Source organism: Vulpes vulpes, chromosome 10, assembly GCF_048418805.1.
Source record: "Vulpes vulpes isolate BD-2025 chromosome 10, VulVul3, whole genome shotgun sequence".
NCBI classification, from domain to species: Eukaryota; Metazoa; Chordata; class Mammalia; order Carnivora; family Canidae; genus Vulpes; species Vulpes vulpes.
Genome location: NC_132789.1, coordinates 36922397 through 36944455, shown reverse-complemented (window position 1 = coordinate 36944455; position 22059 = coordinate 36922397). Strand labels below are relative to the sequence as shown.

The 22059-nt window shown below is 50.4% G+C and overlaps 1 protein-coding gene across 2 annotated transcripts; it reads left to right on the top strand.

Moving 5' to 3' along the window:
• The first annotated feature begins 451 nt into the window (after positions 1–451).
• ANKRD22 (ankyrin repeat domain 22) lies at positions 452–22030 on the top strand. 2 transcript variants are annotated; one of them, XM_026014801.2, is made up of 6 exons: positions 459–799; positions 12909–13100; positions 17088–17195; positions 18661–18738; positions 21158–21256; positions 21620–22030. In XM_026014801.2, exons 1-6 carry the CDS (start codon positions 779–781, stop codon positions 21695–21697), a joined length of 576 nt encoding a protein of 191 aa, XP_025870586.1. In that variant the 5' UTR covers positions 459–778; the 3' UTR covers positions 21698–22030. The 2 variants fall into 2 exon arrangements, with proteins under 2 accessions (XP_025870587.1, XP_025870586.1); XM_026014802.2 differs by lacking the exons at positions 21158–21256; positions 21620–22030 and adding an exon at positions 20827–21135 and having other exon boundaries at positions 452–799.
• The last annotated feature ends 29 nt before the right edge of the window (positions 22031–22059 follow it).

Sequence of the window (22059 nt, the reverse complement as noted above, 5' to 3'; positions counted from 1 at the left end):
TATTAGTTTTTTTTTACCTTAATTTGTTTATATTAATCAGGACCATCAGGGAAAAGCAAATAACCTTCCCTGTGCTTAAAGATTGCACATAATCCATAGTGACAGTTTTGAAGAGTCTTTTCCTCTCTTGTTTTTTGAGCTGGAGGTGGGGGCAGGGGGAAAGGGAGGGAGTCTCAGGAAGACTCCGTGCTGAGCATGGACCCTGAGATCAGGACCTGACCCCAAATCAGGAGTCCGCTCCTTGCCCCACTGAGCCCCCCGGGCACCTCTCGGGGATTATTTTTCATGAAAGTCAAGATGGACAAGGTTCTAACAAGTGGGTTTGGTCACCCATAGCCTTTCTCAATAGCCACTGGAAACTAGATTTCAATAAGGAAATGTCTTAAACCCAGCACTTTATTTTGAACCCTGGGTCCTTCCTGCCGGAGGGAGAACTTCCCTTTCCCCCTTGACTTTGCTCCCTTCTTTTCTTCATGTCACCACTGGCGGAGCAAATATGACTCAGAAACCGGTTCCTCGGGTTTGTAACACTGGATGATGCACACTTGGGTCATTACGCTGTAAACCAATGCCTGTGTTCGTTGGGCTGGGTTCTCCAGAAGGCGCATCGCCGCCCGTGTTGCTGAAGAATACTCACAGGTGTGGGGACAGAGGACGAGCCACGGGCCGGGGCTGCTAGGGATCTGTCCCTTGGCTGGGAAGGATTTTATGTGAATCAGAAATCCTGCCAGAAGATTCAAGAAGCTGTAGAGGTGGCACAAATCTGTGAAGGACCAGCATGGGGATCCTATACTCCGAGGTATGTGACCTTTCTGGAAAAAAGTTTCCAAAGGTGTTGAGAATTGCTCTTGCTTTTCTAATATGATTTCCTGCTTCTGTTAAAAAATGTGTCCTTTTCTGGTTTGGCTTTCTGTGAGAATGTTAAGTCAAAGCCAAATGCTGTGTACGAAATCTTTTTGATGTATTTAGTATTTTAAGGCAAATTATTTCACGATTCTAAAGCTCTAGCTAGGTTGAAGCGGAGAACAGTACAATATATATATATGTCACAAAGTCCAGACGTTTGTGGGGGTCATCTGGGTTGTGCGGGAACTCATGAAAATAGAATTAATGGAGTCATGTTTCTGATGTCAAACTTCCAGAGGGAATGTGAAAATTGTACCCAACGGGATTTTTTTTTTTTTAGTTAGATTTTATTTATTTATTCCTGAGAGAGAGAGAGAGAGAGAGAGAGAGAGAGAGGGAGAGAGAAAGACCCAGGCAGAGACCCAGGCAGAGAGAGAAGCAGGCTCCATGCAGGGAGCCCGATGCAGGACTCGATCCCAGGACCCCAGGATCAGGCCCTGGGCCGAAGGCAGATGCTCCACCGCTGAGCCCCCCGGGCGCCCCCCAATTGGATTTTCTAACCATACAGAAGTAGACTGGCTCTTGTATGGAACCGCATAGACGGAGTGACAGCTTCAGCCTGGCATTTGAAAAGCGATTCACTATCAGCAATTATAAATAAAGATTACCCCCGCATGGGAGGGGTATCCATGCAGGATATATTTTTGATAGCTTGAGTTTTTGCTTTTCACATCTGACGAATACAAAAATGTCTTCCCCTGAATTGAAAATAACCTATTAGGATCAAATCAATTTGTAGTAGTGTGTCGGAGGCGCACAAGCAACACGTCAACTAGATTGTAAGAGGTGTAATCACGTCATTGTTCACCCTTTACTCCCTTTTCTCTCCGACAGAATTGACCTGTTAGTCTGCATTTCGTTCCAAATGCTACAGAACCTCCCAAGGTGGTTCTCCTCATATCAAAGGCAGTTTCTCTGCACTTGCAATCATTTCTAATGCCCGTGGTGCGTGTATGTGTGCCAGCCTCCCTCTAGTCAGAGAGACTAGAGTCATTGAGTCTCTATAGTCAACCCAACCTTGAGGAGGTTAAAATTCTACGTATGTCTTGCTCAAAGGCTTTATCTGGGTGACGCGATCATACCTACGAACTGACAACACGTGCAGTTTTCTGAAACGCTACTGCACTGCTGGTTCTCAGACTCTAGAGGGCTTGCAGATGAGGGACCTAAAAGAGAGGAACTTGTTTGATGCGATGTCGCGAGCCCCCAGCCCAGACGGTCTGTTTCACTCGGTCTGGTCTGCAGTGGGGTCCAGGGACTTAGTTTTTAGGGGAGCATCCCAGCTGCGTCTCCCTTAAGGGGTGGATTCACCTCCCCGGGGAGAGAAATATTGCTCTAGGCGAGGGCTCTTCAAATTTTAATGTGAGTACAGATCACCCAAGGCTCTTGTTCAAATGCAGATTTTTGTTCTGTTGGTCTAGATGGGGCTGAAGATTTGCATTTCAATTCCTTGATGCTCATGCTGTCGGTCCCTCGACCACACTTTGAGTAGCCAGATTGCAATAATTAAGTTAAAAACAACAACAACAACAACTTAGAACAATTGTTCTTTGCCAGGCAGTGAGTTGAGTCAAGGCGAAGTAAGATACGTTGAATTATTTACAAGTATTGCTGCCAGGGCAGAAGGAAATTTTCCTCTACACTCATCTAAGAACTTAATTGACCCGAGATAGATTGATGGGAGAAAATTGAATTGAATTTTGTACATATGGGGACCCTACGTACAAGAGAGTTTAAAGGCAGAAGGGTGAGATGAGGGACAGGAGCCCTCCTGAGCTAAGTCTTGGAAGAGGGGCCCAAAATTTAAGAGAGGAGGCCAAAGCACAGGCAAAAAGCAGAGCAGATATTTGGCAATTAGACGTGTGCCCTGCCCCACACACGGTCACTCAGATACTATTTCTCTCTGGTAAAAACTCTCATTCTGGGAGAGACCCCTAATTTAAATTCTTCTTGGTAGATAAGGAGAGGGCATAAGTTTTTCTTGAGCATGTGGGATCTTGATTGCTTCTAGCTAAAAAAGAGTTCACATGCCAAAGTGGCATATTTTGGGGAGACTACTCTGAACCCCTCCAGTATCAGTGTGAATATCCCCAGAAATGGAATGAATCTTTAATTTTCAAATATACAGAGGACCAAGTGACTTGGAATTTACTATATTTAAAGACAAATTCAACAACCACACACATGCAAACACACATGCATACATGCACCCCTAAAAATCCCTAACACGGGGATCCCTGAGTGGCTTAGTGGTGGAGCGTCTGCCTTTGGCTCAGGACGTGACCCCGGGTCCCGGGATGGAGTCCCACATCGGGGTCCACGCAGGGAGCCTGCTTCTCCCTCTGCCTGTGTCTCTGCCTCTCTCTCTCTGGGTTTCTCATGAATAAATAAATAAAATCTTTAAAAAATAATAAAAATAAAAATCCCTAACATGCCTACAAGCTCATTGGTCATTGTTCAAAGTTCCTAATTAATATTGATCCCAGGTAGTCTAAGGTAGTGTTGACACAGATGTTGCGACCATGCAACTCCACACCACAAGTAGAAGTGGATTCCAGGCCCTTCCATCTCTACACTGTCTACTCCCTCTGCTAACAACAACGGGACACACAGGACCCCCGGGAAGTCCATTTCTGGAAAGGAGATAGTTGTTTCCCTTTTTGGCAAATAGTTTCTCAACTTGCAGAATTCCCCATTGATATCAACTACCACTACTATTTCCCCTCCTCCTCTTCTTCCTCCACCCCCTCCCTCTCCCCCTCCTCATCTTCCTCCTCTGTTTTCTTCTTCTTCTTCTTCTTCTTCTTCTTCTTCTTCTTCTTCTTCTTCTTCTTCTTCTTTCTTCTTCTTTCTTCTTTCTTCTTTCTTCTTTCTTCTCCTCCTTCTCCTTCATCTTTCTTTTTAAGGTAGAAGTAGCCACCACTGAGGATAGTAAAAGCATTGGAAAACCTAGCTTGAGGGGCAGGTTTGTATGAGGAATAAAGGTTAAATCTTCCATAGTGTCAGTTGGGTCGAGGATGCTGTTTGTGGCACGGAGGTGTTTATTTTGCTGTCTCATTCCTCCCCAGCAACAGCTGATGCCGGGGGATCCTGGGCTAGTAGGAGGACCTTCTCAGGAAGGTCTGTCCCAGGGGCTCTGGGTTGTGGGCTGGCTTTAGACACTTTGCATTTTCTATTGACCGAGTCATGGTGTCCAAGGCAGTGGGTTCTAGAGCTGCACCAATTCCACCGAAGTTTTTGAAGATACCTATTATCCCCGGATACCACCTTCTTGATACCTAGTCTGACATTGTGTTGTTTTTTTTTTTTTTTTTTTTTTTTTTTTGACATTGTGTTATTCCACACCTAGGACTGGAGTAATCTGGCTCCAGCAATGGTTGTAAGTGCTGAAGAGAAGTGGGTCCTTTTAGAGCAGAAGAAAGCTTAGCTCGCTTTCTATAAGCTGCAACTGTCGCTGCATGTGGGAGTGGGAATTACCTGTAAATGGAAAAGAAAAAAAAAACAGTTTACTCTTACCCTGGGGGGGGGGGGGGGGTCCTGATGCAGAAGGTTGGGGGGGTGGACCTTTTGTGAGACTCTCTCATCTCCAATTTTAAAGAGGTTGAGAAGCTCTGGAGTAATCCCTCAAATATGAAAACATAACCTACTCATCTGTCATGTGTGCACCGCTCTCTTTTCTGCCCCGTGTCAGTCGCTCTGTGCTTCCTAGCTATAAAGAAAAACAGGGCAAGAGTGAGCCAGTCCTGCCCCATCCCTTGGTCCTATACTGCCAAAAGCACCTTTATGGAAAAAAATTAATTCCACTCTAGTTAACATACCGTGTTTGTTCTATTAGCTTCCGGTGTATGATGCAGTGATTCAACAGTTCCACACATCGTTCAGTGCTCATCAGGATACGTGTACTCTTAACCAAGGCACCTATTTTTTTAACAAAAAAAAATTTTTTTAACAAAAAAACAACTTAGTAAAGTTCCACCTCCCGCCTTGAGTGTGAGAAGCTTTTCTAGATTGGGAATGTAGGCTTGTCATTTTTCCTTAGAGCTGTAGGGGAGGAGAAAATTCTTTGTTCCTCTTCTTATCTCGGGTTGATTGCCTGGAACCCTGCAAGTTAGATTGACAACTGAAATATTAACAAAATAAAAGCAAACAGAAATTTATTAGCACAGGCATTGTGCATACGTGTGGGAGCATTCATCGATGGGTAACTCACCAGGGTGATTAGTACTTGGGATCTTGCAACATCTCAACAGAAAGACGATGCGTGATCAGAGGAGCGATCAGACACGGGAGAAGGGCTTTGAGTGTCTAGGGTGGCAAACTGTGGAAGTGAAATATAATGTGGCGCTAATGGAAGACAAGGGCTACTTAGTACATTTTATTATGTCGATTCCCTTGATGCCTTCTCTGGGCTGACAAGGGTAACCTCTGTTCTTCCTGGCAGGGAATTTCCTTCACAAATTTATGTCATGCTTTTAGCTAAATAGGAGGAAGGCAGAGAGCTTTCCTTAAATCTGCTTCTTCTCAGTTGCCTTCAGCTCAAAATAATTATTATGCCGGGATGGATTTGGGGTCCATATTCTGTATATATAGACATGCACACATGTATTGGGGAATGCTTGACATAACATTATATTAGTTTCAGATGTATAGGGTAATGACCCTGTATTTGTAGCAAAATGATCACCACACTGCGGTCAGTTAACGTCCATCACCACAGATCCTTACACACTTTTTTCTTGTGACAAGAACTTTCAAGATCTATTCTCCTAGCTACTTCCAGACATATATTATGTTCCCATGATTTATTCGTTTATAACTCAGAATTTGTACCTTTTGACTCTCTTCAACAATTTAGCACCTTCCACCTCTTCCACCTCACCCCAGGCAGCCGCCAATCTATTCTCATGCCCTGGATTTTGTAGTTGTTGTTGATTTTATTTTGTTCCTGTTGACATTGTTTAGATTCCACACATAAGTGAGATCAGATGGTATTCACCTTTCTCTGAGTTATTTCAGTTAGCATGATGTCCTCAATGAGGTCCATCCATATTGCAAATGACAAGGTTTCATTCTTTTTTATGGCTGAGTAGTATTCCATTGTGTGTGTGTATGCCACCCCTTTATCCATTCATCTATCTGTGGACATTTAGGATGTTTCCAGTATATTTTTATTTATTTATCTATTTTTTAAAAAAGACTTTACTTATTTATTCATGAGACAGAGAGAGAGAGAGAGGGAGAGAGAGGGAGAGGCAGAGACACAGGCAGAGGGAGAAGCAGGCTCCATGCAGGGACCCAGATGTGGGACTCGATCCCAAGACCCCAGGATGACACCCTGAACCAAAGGCAGACGCTCAACCACCGAGCCACCCAGGTGCCCCCCAATATGTTTTTAAGAAAGAAGGAGAGAGTAAGGAAGCATTCCCAGGTTGGTCCTGGCGTCTGAACAGAGGGTGTGTTAGAGCTCAGTGAGAGAACCTAGATTGGAATAACCAATCCCTGCTAAGGAAGCTGGGCCCTCAAGCAGGGCTGACTCATTTAAGTCCTTATCACACATATTTGTTCATACTATTTACAATCACAGGAAACATTTAATTAGGGCTTGTTATATATATGGGGTCATGTTCAAGCACTTCATGTGTATTAACTGATTTAATACTTACAGCAACCATATAAGAGAATCACTATTATTGTCTTTTTTTTTTTTTTTTTTTTTTTTTTTTTTTTTTACAAATGAAAACATTGAAGCAAAGGTAGTTTAAGTAACTTGCCCAGGGTTATGCAACTAAAAGCACTTCCTGGCTAGAGACTGGGGGCTGGGAGAGGAGACTTGTGTTCGTCTACTCAGGGAAATTCACCACTGATGAACACTTCGGTTCTTTGCCCACTTACTTTCTCAATAGGGACACCACATTCCATAAATGAGTTGGTCTTAACCCCTCTGCTTTCTGCCAGTACTCTTCCCCACTAGGATACACTGTCACCTGTTTCTCCGAGGGAGAGGATAGGGAATGCTGAATCCAGGTAGCAGAGCGCTACCGTCCACTCATACCCTGAAGACCAGTACTGCACTGCAATTACACAACTTGGAAGGAAGGAAGATGTGTAAGAACTCAATTCCAAGGTGTCAGGAATCCATACTTAAGAGACATGTAGACTCTTCTGTGGACTCTTGACCCTACTGGCTGGGGGGGAGGGGATGTCTTGAAAATAACATCAGAATGATGTTTCCCTTTAGATTTGGAAAGGTCTAACGATAAATGGAGGTTAAATAGGGTTTTTGGGGAGAGCTGGTTGAGTCAAGAGGAGATGGGGTGAGAGCTATTGGCAATGGGAAGGCCATTGGACTGGAAGTCAAGAAAACTTATAATTCAGTACTGACCACACCAGGAACTCCATGGGGCTTTATAAAAGAAGACAGCAGGGTGAGGTTGGGTTTAGTGTCGTGTTATTCTGCGATACGAGAGAAGAAAGGGCAGAGATGATGGAAACAAAACGCCTCCTTCGCTATCTTACCAGCTTCTTCTACTTTGTCTGCATGTTGAACCCCTAGTTTTGGCATTACGTATTCAGAAAAAAGCAGCACCATGGGGCTTCCGCTCTATTTGGTTTCTCAATTCTTTCCTTATTTAAGTATTTTACAAATGCTAATGCATCAAGTCACATTTCTTTTTTGTTTCATTCTTTTTTTTAATAGTAAATTTATTTTTTTATTGGTGTTCAATTTGCCAACATACAGAATAACACCCAGTGCTCATCCCGTCAAGTGCCCCCCTCAGTGCCCGTCACCCAGTCACCCCCACCCCCCGCCCTCCTCCCCTTCCACCACCCCTAGTTCGTTTCCCAGAGTTAGGAGTCTCTTATGTTCTGTCTCCCTTTCTGATATTTCCTACTTATTTTTTCCCCTTTCCCCTTTATTCCCTTTCACTATTATTTATATTCCCCAAAATAATGAGACCATATGCTTGTCCTTCTCTGATTGACTTATTTCACTCAGCATCATACCCTCCAGGTCCCTCCACATCAAAGCAAATGGTGGGTATTTGTCGTTTCTAATGGCTGAGGAATATTCCATTGTATACACGGACCACAGCTTCTTTATCCATCATCTGTCACTGGACACCGAGGCTCCTTCCACAGTTTGGCTATTGTGGACATTGCTGCTAGAAACATCGGGGTGCAGGTGTCCCGGCGTTTCACTGCATCTGTATCTTTGGGGTAAATCCCCAGCAGTGCAATTGCTGGGTCGTAGGGCAGGTCTATTTTTAACTCCAAGTCACATTTCTAAAAGGAAATGATAACTTGAGTGTATAAGCAGAAATCAAGACCAAAACTTTGTAAATATTTATTCATTCACTCACTCCCTCATTTGTTGAATCAACAATATTTGTCGACCACATAGTATATTCCAGGCACATGGTAGCTTCTGGGACCTGGTGATAACCAAATGAGAGTGGACCCTGGCCTCTTGGAGCTACCAATTTTAAAAATGAACATATACACATGAAAAAAAAAAATAAATAGTGGCCAATGAGATCAAGGAAGCATGAGGATATAAGGGGGGGAGCGGTGAACCCAGGTTCTTTGACCTGAAGGGCCCCCCGGGTTAGGGACACTGGGGTGGAGTTCTGAGGTAGGAACGGCGGTCTTCAGAAGCTGGGGGAGAGGGCCGCAGATGGAGGGATGGGTGTGTGGAGAACTGGAAGCTTGGACGTTGAGCCAGTGGGACCGACGGGCGAGGGCGGGTGCAGGTTCTGTGGGTAAGAGCGGCTCGGCCAGCTGCGGGCCACGGGGCTACTGTCTCTGCAGGATTTAGAGGCCCATGAAGCTGACCGAAGCTCGTCCTGCCTCTGAGTATGGCCCAAGCTGCGGGGCTCCGGCACCATCCTCCTCACCCTCGCTTAGCCTTCGTCTGGCAGGGGGGGCACGTCCTCACCTCCTCCGGGCCCTGCCCTCACCTGTTCGGAGGCCTGGGGTGCTGGGGAGATACCTGGGCTTCTGATCTGCTGCATCCTGGGGGCTAGAGCCCCCGTTGGTCCTCCTCGGTGGGGGAAGGCTTTCCTGCTCTCTCCCCTTGCTGCCGCCGGCGTCGTGCTTCCTGGGTCCGAGCCCGCGAGCAGCGCCTCTGGCCTCCTGGCGGCAGACGCGGCTCGTCTCCAGCAGATCTTGTTGGAGAAAGAACACAAAACAGGCAGCTGTGCGCCCTGCCTCCATTTCTCCTCGTTGCTACGAGTCCCCACAGTCCAGCCCTTTCTGGGGCCTTCCTTCATGGGACAGAAGGGCTAAGGGAGCCTAAGACAACCTTTAAAACAAAAACAAAAACAAAAAAAAACTCTGTGCCTTTTGTATTTGCCTGGAAGAAAGAACTTCTTAAGAAGTCTCCAAACCCTAGTGTGCGACGAAATGACTCCTCAGAGAGAAAGGCTGGAGATCAGTTGTTGGAATAAAAGGAAACCCTTGCCGCATTCCCTGAGGTAGCGCAGTCCGACGGGGAGGCGTCCCTACAGGTTTCCCGGGAAGACCCTCCCCGGTGCGCGGGTCCACCTGAATCCATTGGCTTCAAAGGGCACAAATCCTCCTCGGAAGTTGTTATAAGACATTTTATGGGGCTGGAGCCTCAGCACGAGCAGGTTCCTGAGCAGCCCGCCGGGTCCCCTGAAGGCCGCCAGGGACCCGCGGTACCTCTCCCCAGGCCCGGAGTCAGGGAAGCCCCATTACTTTTTTTTAAAGGTTTTATTTATTTATTTGAGAGAGAGACACAGCGAGAACGAGAGTGCAGCAGGGGGCAGGCAGCGGGGCGGGCTCGGCTGGGCAGGGAGAGACAGGCCTGGGTCCCAGGATCCTGAGGCCATGACCTGAGGGCTGACGCCTCACCTCCGCAGCCCCGCGCCCCAACGTGGTCATGTTAGATAATAGACGCAGAATCCGTAGTTGCCCGTCCGCAGGCTGCAGGCGTCACGTGTCCCCGAGAGACGCTGCTTCAGTTTGAGGGCCTGGGGGAGAGGCCCGAAGTGGCTGGGCCTGGGGTTCCAGCACCCAGATTGGGGGTATTTTGAAAGCCAGGAGACGTCGGACAAGTAAAGCACACTGAAGCTCGTCCCTGACGGTCCAGGTTTCCGGAGTTTCTTTTTTTCTTTTCTTTTTTTTTTTTTTTTTTTTGGTTTCTGGAGTTTCTGCTGCTCCTCACCTCATATTAGCATAAGGGTCATCATGGCTCCACTATTGTTCCCCGGGCACCCTCCTAAGTAGTTTGCTGAGGTTCTCAACCTTCCCTGGGCCTCTTATGTGACACTAACGCCCCCACCTGGCTCCAGTCTCCCCTCTAGGTTACTGGGACACCCAGGGTTGAGCACCTGCCTTGGGCCCAGGGTGTGACCCCGGGGTCCCAGGATGGAGTCGCAGGTCAGGCTCCCTGCATGGAGCCTGTTTCTCCCTCTGCCCGGGTCTCTGCCTCTCAGTCTCTGTGTCTCATGAATAAATAAATAGAATCTTTAAAAAAAATCCAAGAAAATCAAAGGGCCCTGTTGCTTAGCCAGGCTTGAGGCCCCCTGCGCTGGAGCAGCGAGTGGGCTCTCAGGTCAAGGCCGCAGTCTGGTTGCAGAGAGAAGGCGGAGGCCCAGGGAAGCACCCGCGGGGCGGGAGGGGCTGTGCGGCAGGCAGGGAGGCGGCCCTGGACGGCACCGAACCAGCTGGAGGGCAGGTGGCTCATGGCAGGGGCACAGGGCGCGCCGGGGCCAGAGGCGAGGGTGCAGGGATTCAGGGGAGAGGGGCGAGGGGAGCAGGGAAGCAGGGATGAGGGGTGCAGGGGCAAGAGGCTCAGGGGTGCGGGGGGCGCAGCAGCGCAGGGTCCGAGCAGGCCCCAGCCCAGCAGGCCCCGGGCCGTTGCTCCATGGCGGAGGAGCGCACGGGGCAGGGCAGCCGAGGCTGGAGGACCTGGGGTCAGGACGGCCTGGCTGCTCGGGTGACAAAGGGCACGGGGGGCGGGGGGCAAGGCCTGCGCGCTGCCCACGGGGTCGGTCCTGCTGAGGACGGAGCCCGGGCCTTGGGCCCTGAGGCCTCACAGGGCAGCGCGGGGAGTACAGATGCACCGCCATCACCGTGCACCCCTGCACCTGTTCCCCCTGGGCCGGGTTGCCCGACCCCCCCACCCCCCACTCCGCAGCCTCCTCCTCCAGGCGGCCTCCCTGGGCTCAGCCAAGGCTGCCCGCTGGGGGACGCTGGGGGTTTACGCAGTCCCAGAACCTTCTCTGGGATGGCTGGGCACTGGGAGGAGGCTAATGAGCCCGGAGGACGCCTCCCTGCACGGCCAGGACTGAGTGCGGGGCTGGGGGAGGCCGGCAGGGACCCCGAGGGACCCCAAGAGACCCCGAGGCCGGTCACTCCAGGGGCCCCAGGAAGCACCCGAAGGCAGACCAGCTCCCTTTCCCCTCCCTCCTCTTTCTCTGCAAAGATTCTCAGGAGCCCAAGCACAAGGGCCCTTACCGGGTGTCCCCTGTGGTGTCCCCTGCGGGTGTGCGCTCAGGCTGTCAAGGCTTTTAAGGTTTTGGTTTTTTTTGGAAAGCCTTTAATTTCTTAAGAGCAGCTGGAAATCCGGATGACGACATGGAATGCTCGGTTATTTTTAATGCCGTGATTTTTTAAAAAAGGGTCACCCATTGGCCTTACAGATGATGCGGAAGGTGCATCAGTTGGGGAGGGACTTGAGGTCCAGCGTGTGGCCATCATGGGGTGACAACATACAACGACTTTTGCCCCATTCCTCTGTTTCATGACTGAGGACACGGACACACGTAGGGAAAGAGATCTGCCCACGGGCCGCAGGACAGTGGCCGCGGAACCAGACGTCGGGCCAGTTTGCTGCCGGCAGACTCGCGTCCGTCCAGCTGCTCAGGGCCCCATGTGGCAGCCCAGCTGGTGACCAGGTCTGCTCCCGGGGTGACGCCAGGGTGGCAGGAAGGTGACGTGCGTCATTGTGCGTTTGGGCTGCTTTTCGGACCTGTGTCTCTTGCTCACGTCTTTTTGGGGCCCAGAGGTTTGCCTCCCTCTGCTGCGGAGCCGACTTTCCTTAGGATGCTCCATCAGTGGGGCCCTGGGCTCAAAGGGTGAACCCTACAAGCTCGGGACGATGGTGTTTGGCGAGCTCGGAGCCTAGAGCACCGAGTCTGGGGCTGCAGCTGGCGCGCGTTGCCCTCCTCCGGCCTCTGTCCCTCTGCTTCCCCAGCTGGACAGCGCCTCTGTGCCCCGACCCGGACCGCGGCGGCCCGCACAGGAGCCACGGCCTTGTCGCCCAGGAGAGCCGCCTGGACGCACAGGGGCAGTAAATCCCACCGGCTGAGCGCCACCTGTGGGCCGTGCATCCTTCTGGGCGGCGGGTTTGGTTCATGCTTCTGAATAAAATCAGCCTGAGAATGTGGAGTGTTGGCCTCTGGGGCCCCGGGCGGGGGACATGGGGTGACGAGGGCCTGGGCGGCCTGAGCCTCCGCCCCTCCCGGTGCACCGGCCTGGGCCACGCCATAAGGAATCCTTAGGAAAGAGCAACAGGTGGCAATTGTGGGGAACCAGCGCTGGCCTGGGAAAGCCTGATAAGGGGAGAACTGAGTGGTGACCTGAAGGGCCAGCTCGCCTGCAGCTGGAGGGGGGATGGAGGGGGGGATGGGGAGGGGGATGACACGGGGGCAAAGATGTCCGGTGCGGGGGTGCCGCGAGGGCTGCAGCCCAGATGGAAGGAACCGAAACTGAGGCATTGAGAACAGAGGTCCGGGGGGGCCCATGGGGCAAGGGGAGGTCGGCTTCGGTCTTGCTGTTAGGCTCCCATCATGCTTTGCAAAGCTCATTCTAACACTTTCTAAATGATTCAAGCCGCGGAGTGATGGAGACCGAACGTGTCATCTACGATCACAGCTTGGGAACACTTGAGTTTCAAGTGATGGGTGAGGACCCCTCTCACGGGGGGGTTTCGTTAGAGCTGTATTGAAACTCTGCTTTTGCGTGTCCCCCCTCAGCCCATCTGCCAGGCGGCCTACCAGAACGACTTTGGGCAGGTGTGGCAGCTGGTAAGAGAAGACAGTGCCTGCATCAACGTGCGAGACGGCTTTAATGGAGACACCCCCCTGATCTGCGCTTGCAGGCGAGGACACCTGAGAATCGTTTCCTTCCTTTTAAAAAGAAATGCTGACGTCAACCTCAAAAACCGGGTGAGGCCATTACACGTGAGTGGAGGGAGCCGTCGACCATGGTCATCCGCCCCCCGCACGGCAGTGATGGATGCCGTGCTCCTTGCGCGGAGCTCCTGGCACCAACATTTTGTTTTTGGCCTTACTTTAGAGGGACAGACATGTACTATTCTATTAGGCTAAGAAGCCAAAGAAATCATAGCTCAAGCAGCAGGCGTATTTTGTGGGGAATTACGTCCTTCTGCTTCTGAAAAGAAAGGTAATGGTCCACTCACTTGACTAGTGAGAGCTTCTCCCTCTCTTTTCCTCCTCCTCCCCATGCTGTTCCTTCCGCTTGCCTCCCCTGCTCCTCCCCCTCACTGTCACAGAAAGATTTCCCAGAAAAAAATAGTGACCTGGCGGTGCTATGTCATTAGCTACTGGGTCAATGTTCTCCAGAAGAGCCTACACCTTGCCTATAGGATTGCTTATAAGATTGAAGAAAGCCAGAAAGAGATTGTCAAGGACTAGCAGGCTCATGACTCAGAGGGTCCTTGAAGCCCCACAGAAGGCACAGAGATTGTACTCAGATGCGGTTCCCGCAGGTGGGTCTTCAGGACCATTGCTGTGAGCATCCGGTCGGAGCATGTTCGAGCATCCAGTGTCCTCCTCACAGCAAAAGCGACACTCAAAGGACGCTGAATACATAGGGAAAAAAATAACTAATGACCACGAGTGGCCTGTTCCCACTGACACACATTCAGTGAGGACAAACAGGGGCAGGACCCCACTGACCCCTTCGTGTCAGTCCAACACCAGCTCATTTGGATCCATAATATATTCTTGGAAAATGGATCTCTACTGGGCCTTCTTGTTTGTACTTAATACTATTTTCTGCCTGGTTGAGTTTAAATGCAAATTGTAAAAACAAACAAACAAACAAATAAATAAGTAAATAAGTAGATAGATAAATAAATAAAAATAAATGCAAGTTATGCCTGCAATGAATCTAACAGGAGCGTGGTGTAGTGGGGTATGACACCGTCTCCCTAGCATGCCCCGAGGAGCATGGGTCAGCACGGGGAGGGGGCCATGAAGGCAGAGAACCTGAACCAGCCTGCTGGGACCCCCTGGTATCATGAGCAGCTCGGAAAGGACTCTAGGGATCCATTAGAAAAATAGAGATTTTATCAGAACAAGGCTTTGGCTTACATTTTCTATTTTTTAAAACATGTTTAATGGTTTTTGAATGAGTAATCTTTTTTTTTAATTTATTTTTTATTGGTGTTCAATTTGCCAACATACAGAATAACACCCAGTGCTCATCCCGTCAAGTGCCCCCCTCAGTGCCTGTCACCCAGTCACCCCCACCCCCCGCCCACCTCCCCTTCCATCACCCCTAGTTTGTTTCCTAGAGTTAGGAGTCTCTCATGTTCTGTCTCCCTTTCTGATATTTCCCACTTATTTTTTCTCCTTTCTCCTTTATTCCCTTTCACTATTTTTTATATTGAATGAGTAATCTTAGTTTTTCCCCACTACTGATCGTGGTACATAAATAATTTAACCGGTGCCTTCTCATTTCTTAAGTCTATGTTTACGACGTATTTTCAGAAGTAATAAATAGACAAAGGCCTTAAAACATTTCTGGGGCAATTCATATACGCATGCCTACTAGAGAGCAGCAATTCTACGGGAAGCCAATTAAAACATAAATATACTTTTTCCTTTTTTTTTTTTCTCCCCTTTGGCCTGTCAAATTGACCAGGATTAAAAAAGGAAACTGAGTGTTGGTCAGGAAGGAAGTTTAAATCCTTATGGTTTTAGCGGAGCACGATTTAACAAGCGTTCATACCTTTCACGTCAGCATTCATCCTTTTAGAGACTTGCTAAGGACGAATCAGGGAATGTTGACAAAACCTTATGAATGAGGGCGTCCTATCAGTATAATTCGTAAGAATAAAGAGTTAAAATCTTGAAATGTCCAACAGGTAGAGTTTGGTAAATCAATTAGAATAGCTCCGTTCAACAGACAGTCATGCAGCCGTTACAGTCAGATGTTTCGAAGTGTTAAAAGGCACGGAAAATGCACACATTCTAACTGTTAACTGAGGAAAAATAACTGCAGATATGATTTTGCTTATGCGGTAGGATCCTGCGGTTTCAAATTCCACACGATGCAGTTTAAAAGACTGGAAGACAATACAGACAAAATGTCAACAGATATTTCTGGGCTGTTCGAAAGTGGCTGATTTTATTTTATTTTTTATTTTTTATTTTTTATTTTTTATTTATTATTTATTTATTTATTTATTTATATTTTATTTTATTTTATTTTATTTTATTTTATTTTATTTTATTTTATTTTATTTTATTTTATTTTTTGAAAGTGGCTGATTTTAAATTGTCGTTATATCCTTGCGTAGTTTTTAAAATTTTTCAGGGAACATATATACCTTGGTATTAAAAAGACAAAAAGGGGACGCCTGGGTAGTTCAGTGGTTTAGCGTCTGCCTCCACCCCAGGGCGTGACCCCGGGGTCCCGGGATCGAGTCCCGCATCGGGCTCCCTGCATGGAGCCTGCTTCTCCCTCTGCCTCTCTCTCTCTCTGTGTCTCTCAGGAATAAGTAATCCTTAAAAATAAATAAAAATAAAAAGACAAAAAGTGAAAAAGTGTTCTTATTTAAGAACAGTGCCTCCCTCAAGCGGAACATAGAGTCTTTTTCTCTCTGGCTTTCTCTCTCTTCACATTGACTTGGTTGGCATTGCAGTCACCGTGGCCTGGTTTGTGTTATTTTTATTGTGCTTATTTCTGTCTCCCTCTGTTTGGTCATGAGACCTTGAAGTTTCATATCCCTCACAACCTCTAGAAGCTTAAGTCTATCACCTGATACGTATTTGCACATCCCAATGCTTTGCCCGGTGCGCATATGCGTGTAGAGCAGGGAAGGTACGCCACGCGGTCAAGATCTTCCCATCGACAAACCACAGGAAGCATAATCCTATACCATAGATGTTCAGGGATGACTATAGCATTTCACACTGAATTCAGTCCTATATTTGTATCTCAATGCTTTGCCCCCAAAACTAACACACATGTAAGAATTCTTTTTTTTAAAAGATTTTATTTATTTATTCATGAGAGATCCAGAGAGAGAGGCAGAGACACAGGCAGAGGGAGAAGCAGGCTCCATGCAGGGAGCCCGGCGCGGGACTCCATCCCGGGATCCCGGGGTCACACCCTGAGCCCAAAGCAGATGCTCAATCACTGAGCCACCTGGGTGCCCCAGGATCCATCTTTTTTAAAAAAAATTATTTATTCATTTTCAAGAAAGAGAGTGTGATGGGAGGAAGGGCAGAGGGTGAGGAAGAGAGAGAGTCTCAAGCAGATTCCCCATGGAGCCCAAGACGGGGCTCAATCCCGCAGCTCTGAGGTCAGGACCGGAACTGAAACAAAGGGTCGGTTGTTGCTGAGGAGCCACTGAGGCCCCTGAAAATTCATCTTTTGATGACTAATAAGATGAGTATGTCACTGTTGTCGCTCTGTGGCTTCCCCCCGACTTGTTCTTCAGACTGTGCTCTGCTTGACATCCCAGTCAATGGAGACGTGGTCTCGTGAATCAGACACGCTCCACACAAAGAGTTGCCATGGGTACCATAGAAATAAAAAGCACAAACCAACTTTTTTTTTTTTCAATAATGTAGTTTTTTTTTTTTTTAAAGTAAGCTCTCCTGCCCAACATGGGGCTTGAACTCATGACCCTGAGATCAAAAGTCGCATGTTCTATCGACTGAGCCAGCCAGGTGGCCCACAGATGGAACTCTTTTTAAAAAAATTTTTTTTAAATTTTTAAATTGTTTTAATTTTTAATTTTTTTAATCTTTAATTTTTTTAATTTTTTAATTTTTTAATTTTTAAAAATTATTTATTTATTTGTTTATTTATTTTTGAGATGAAACTCTTTGATTTGGTGATCTGAAAACATGAAACCTGAGACAAATATTAATAAACAATCCTTTCTTAATTTTCAGAAAGGGAGAAACTGCTTGCATTATGCTGTGAAGAAGAGATTCACCTTCTTTGATTACCTACTCATCATCCTCTTGATGCCCGTTCTGCTTATTGGGTATTTCCTGATGGTGAGTGGCACGCTGGGTGCTCGCGGGGTCGGGGTGCACGCCGGGAGCGTTGGGGGTCAATACTGTGACTCATCGGGTTGCCTGGGCCGGTCAGAGGCAGAGAACCAGGGACCAAACAAGCTCTTGGTTCGTGTCCTAAACGTGACTTTTCCAGCGTATGCCTAATGCAGTGATTGAACTACAGTGAGAAGAAAGGTAGCCGACCAGGTGAATCAGTAGTAAAATAAATAATCAGAAAATAAACTAATAAAAATAACTAGAAAAATAAATTAACCTTGATTAAGCATCCTCTGAAGAAAGCAGAAAATCCTGAATTTTAAGAAAAAATTCCCTTATCACCTCTTTTCTCCAGAACAGTCTTCCAGCGGGAAGTGTCATTACCCCCTTAGGTATTTAAATGTCATGAATAAATAAATAAAATCTTTAAAAAAATAAAAAAAAGAATGTCACAGAATTTGAGGAAGTCCAGTTAACTGCGATAACGCTGATTATGATGCTTGGGTTTATGGGAAAGAGAAAAATCACAAGTCACTGAGAAACACATCATCTGTTGATACTCCGGGGAAGTTCTTGAACAGTTAATTGCGTGTTCGGCACGGAGCGTTGGCAATGTGTGCAGTCTCCGGGCTGACGGGGGCCCGGCCGTTCGGTTCCGAAACCATCACAAGGGTGATGAGCAAGGATCTGTTGACCCACAACCCTGCTCCCCAAGACGGTCGGATGTTTAAAAGCCGGAGGCCTTGGTTGAAATACTGCTTGTGACCAATAACTGCCTCTGACTGTGCGTTTGTCAGGGTTATTCATGGGCCTAGGCTGCACGTCTGTGACGCGTGAGGCCTAAGCGCCAGGACAGGACGTTTCAGGGGAAGGACCCAAAAGGCCTACGTTGCCTCAGAGAAAGGAGGAGGAGAAAACCCCGTGTAGATGCTGCCGCAGGGGTGGGGCTGCAGGGCAGGAGTGGTGGGATGACAGGGTGAGGGGGGAACTGGTGGGGCGTCGTACGGGGTCAGCGGCTGGCCCACCTGTGCCCCCGAAGCAGCCGGGAGGGTGCCCGCACTGTCCCGTGCTGAGTCTCAGGGGACTGGGCCGGAAACGCGGGCTTTGAGGAGCCTCTTCATCTCCTTCCTTGTCCAGCCCCTCCCAACGTGCTGTCCCGGGCCCACCGCGAGCCCACGCTGCGGCGGGGAGGCCGACAGGGGTAGCCCTCCGCCCGGTGGGAGCTAGAGCCTCGTGAGGAGCAGGTCCGTGGAGTGACCACGGACACGCACGTGGGATCACAGGGCCATAGGCAGAGCCGATGGGATGGGTGACGGGACAGCCCAGGAGGGAGGGCTCCCCGGCTCCAGGACGGGGAGTGCCATAGACGGGTCGGGATTGCAGTAAGTCCCGTTGAGTGGACAAGTGAGGCACGAAGCGGAGACAATGCCCGTCGAGGAACCCGTTCGGTACCCGCTGCTTGTCGCAGGTGTCCAAGACCAAGCAGAACGAGGCCCTGGTGCGAATGCTGCTGGACGCCGGTGTCGACGTCAATGCCACCGACTGCGTAAGTCCCTGCGCTCACTCATCCAGAAAAACACTCGAGTCGGTGTTTGCCCGCATGGGTGCGTCTCCTGCAAAGCCGCTTGCCGCATTTTTCTAGATACGTCTGCGTTTTCCTTTTCTTCCCTGGCACCCCATTTTCTCTCTCTTTGTGCTCCTGCTGCTAGGCAGGCGGCCTGGAAGCCGTTGGGGTGCTGCTGCTGTGCTCATGGGGATGAAGCCTCCATCGGCTGTGGGACGTTTTTATTTTTTTCTTTATTTCTATTAAGATTCTGTTTTATTTCTATTTGAGAGAGAGTGCGAGTAAGCGAGAGAGAGCACGAGTTGGGGGGCGGGGAGGGGACAGCGGAGGGAAAGGGAGAAGCAGGGAGCCCGATGGGGCTCGACCCCAGGACCCTGGGGTCATGCCTGGAGCCTCATCCACTGAGCCCCCCAGCTGCTGCCCTCGAGGACATTTTTAAAGGAACCTCCGGCCTTTGGTGAGAAGTTAGGGGAAATGCAGGCTCCGCTAAGGAACTTCCATCCTGGGACGTTAAGACACCGGGGGCCGAACGCGTCTGTGTCACCCGGCCTGTCCCTCCGTGCCGGTGGGCGTTGTGCCCACTCAAACCCACCCAACTCTCAGCTTTGCCACCTGTGAGGTGAGGACACTGACGGGACCTGCGTCGCAAGGCCCGCGGCGCCCGGCCCGCAGGGAGCGCCCAGAGGACCCCGGTCTTGGCGGGTCTCGGTGGGTCACGGCGGGTCAGCGGGACAAGGACCAGGCCGGCCGGCCATCTGAGGCCGGTGCCCAGCAGCAGCCTCTCACGTCCTGGTTCTAGGCACGAGCCTCTGTCTTTACCTTCCGCCCCGACCCCATGCTCCTCGGCCTCCCGTCAACCATCGTAACTGCATCCAATGTTTATTTCTATGAGCTTTTATTTGCTCATTTTCTATTTGGTTTCCCGGGTCTTTATTGGAAAAGTAGCCGGTTGAAGTTTGAGTAGATGAGAACCAATATTTTCTTTGCGGTTCCTAACTTATTTCCTGTTGTGTGCCTCTGCGTGTGTGCACGTGTGTTACCACTGTTCTGCAGTGCAGAAGATGTGCCCACCCCGTTTCTATTGCTCATTTACATTGTCTTAGTTTTGGTTGTTGGTATCATGTGTTTACATGGAGGGAGCTCCGAGTGCGTGTGTGCATGTGGGTGTGTGCCCATGTGTGCATGTGTGCGTGTGCACATGCATGAGTGTGTGCATGTGCGCGTGTGCATGTACGTGCACATGCATGAGTGTGTGCATGTAGGTGTGTGTATGTGGGTGTCTGTGCATGTGCATATGTGTGCATGTGTGCATGTGACTGCATGTGTGCACGTGTGCGCATGTGTGCATGTGCATATGTGTGTGCGTGTGCACATGCATGAGTGTGTGTGAATATGTGAGAATAAGTTCATGAAATGCATGCTTTTTCTTCTATCTAAAATAGGACTTTTGAATGGATTCGGGCAGACGGCTCCTGTGCCCCACCGTTTCCTTAGGTAGCCGTGCAGTGTATCACTGCAGCCGGTGGTAGCCCTTAGGTGGGGGCACCCGGGGGGGCTCAGGTCATGACCTCAGGGTCTGGGCTCCGGCTCAGGGGCAGTGGCATCCCGGCTCGCTCTCCCTCTCCTGCTCTCTCACTCTCTCGCTCGCTCTCATGAATCAGTAAAACCCTCCAGAGAGGACGTAGGAGATGTGCTGAGGCCTTTTCCTGGTCTCCTCGTTTAAATTCAGGAGGTCTGGAGCTTTGCCTGTGACCCCGATTTCTCTGGGATGTCTTTCTGCGTCCCTGTGTCTGTGTGTCTGGGTTGCGCGATGTCATTCCCGTGTATGCGCACACACACACTCACACTCACACTCACACTCCTTTCCCTTCCACCTCGAGGTGCCCCGTGCACGTGCCTTTCGGTAATCGGACCCTTTATTTCACGCGGGGAGGTTCCGAGCCGGGCTCCCTTGCGTGTCACCGCTTCATGGAGGGGAGTGCCCGGGCTGGACCCGCGGGGACCTCGGGGCGGGGGGGTATCTCTGGTGTGCCCGCACGCTGAGGCCACGGTCGTCTGGCTGCTTCCCAGGCGGAACTGAGGAGCACAAATGCTGCCGCGGTGAAGTTCCTGTCATCTGTCGCCTATTCTGAGCGAGTCTGAACAGAGCAGGTCCGGTGTTCCAGAACACGGGCCTAGGGGTCTCCCTTGGGGCTGCGCCCCCCGCGGACCTCCGCTGCCTGCTGCAGGCTGTGGGGACTTGGGTCAACACCCACAGAGGATGGGCCCGTGTGTGTCGGGTGGTGGGGAGGGGGCGGCACTGCGGACCAGGAGCGTCTGCTGGGCGTGCAACCTGGGACGGGGTGTCCTGGCCAGGAGGGCCACCCGCCGCGGTGGCGAGCGCTGAGCCCCTGTGTTGCAGGCCGGCTGTACCCCGCTGCACTACGCCTGCCAGATGAAAAACCAGACGCTCGTCCCCCTGCTGCTGGAGGCCCGGGCGGACCCCACCATCAAAAACAAGGTAAGAATCCCAGGGCCTGGGTCCCGGGGGTGTCCCAGGGGTGGGCGCCTGCCCTGGGCTCAGGCCGTGACCCCGGGGTCCTGGGATTGAGTCCCGGGTTGAGCTCCCTGCATGGAGCCTGCTTCTCCCTCTGCCTTGGTCTCTGCCTCTCTCTCCGGGTCTCTTTGAATAAATAAATAAAAGCCTAAAAAAAAGGAATCTGAGGCCACGGCCGGAGGGCCCTCCCAGCAGCGGCGGCTCCGTGTTGGGGTGAATCAACCGGCTCCCACGCTGACAGCGCAGCTCCCGTCCTCACCGAGGGGCTAGTCCCTGCTTGGGCCTGGGCGGGGCTGCACGACTGACCCTGACTTCTGTGTCTCGCAGCGAGGCGAGAGCTGCCTGGAGGTGGCGCGCAGACTGCGCTTCCCGCAGATTGAGGCCATGCTAAGGAAAGGCTCCTAACCCTGGGGACGCCGGAGACCTGTGGGACTGGATCGCGTCCCGGGCTGCACTGCTGGGCGGCCGAGGACCTGGGCGCTTCCCGGCTTGGGCAGGTGCCACGGTGATGCCGCTCCGGGGAGCTCCTGGCTGGCGGCCACTGGGGACCCTGAGGCTCTTGGAGGGTCCGCTTCGGTCTCAGACTCAGGGTGTCCTGAGGAGGAAGGTGGCAGCTGCCTGGGTCACTCGGATGAGCCGACCTCCTGGAGGCTGCGCTGCCCCGTGGCACCCGGGGACCGGCTCCCCCGTCCTGCTGCAGGAGCGAGAGGGTGAGCGAGACTGTCGGAGGGGACAGGACGGGGCGGGACAGGATGGGGCGGGACGGG

Coding starts and splice junctions, on each gene's coding strand:
- ANKRD22 (XM_026014801.2), top strand. CDS start 779: ATGGGGATCCTATACTCCGAG. Junction 800..12,908: donor TGGGGATCCTATACTCCGAG/GTATGTGACCTT, acceptor GTCCCCCCTCAG/CCCATCTGCCAGGCGGCCTA. Junction 17,196..18,660: donor TTATTGGGTATTTCCTGATG/GTGAGTGGCACG, acceptor TGCTTGTCGCAG/GTGTCCAAGACCAAGCAGAA.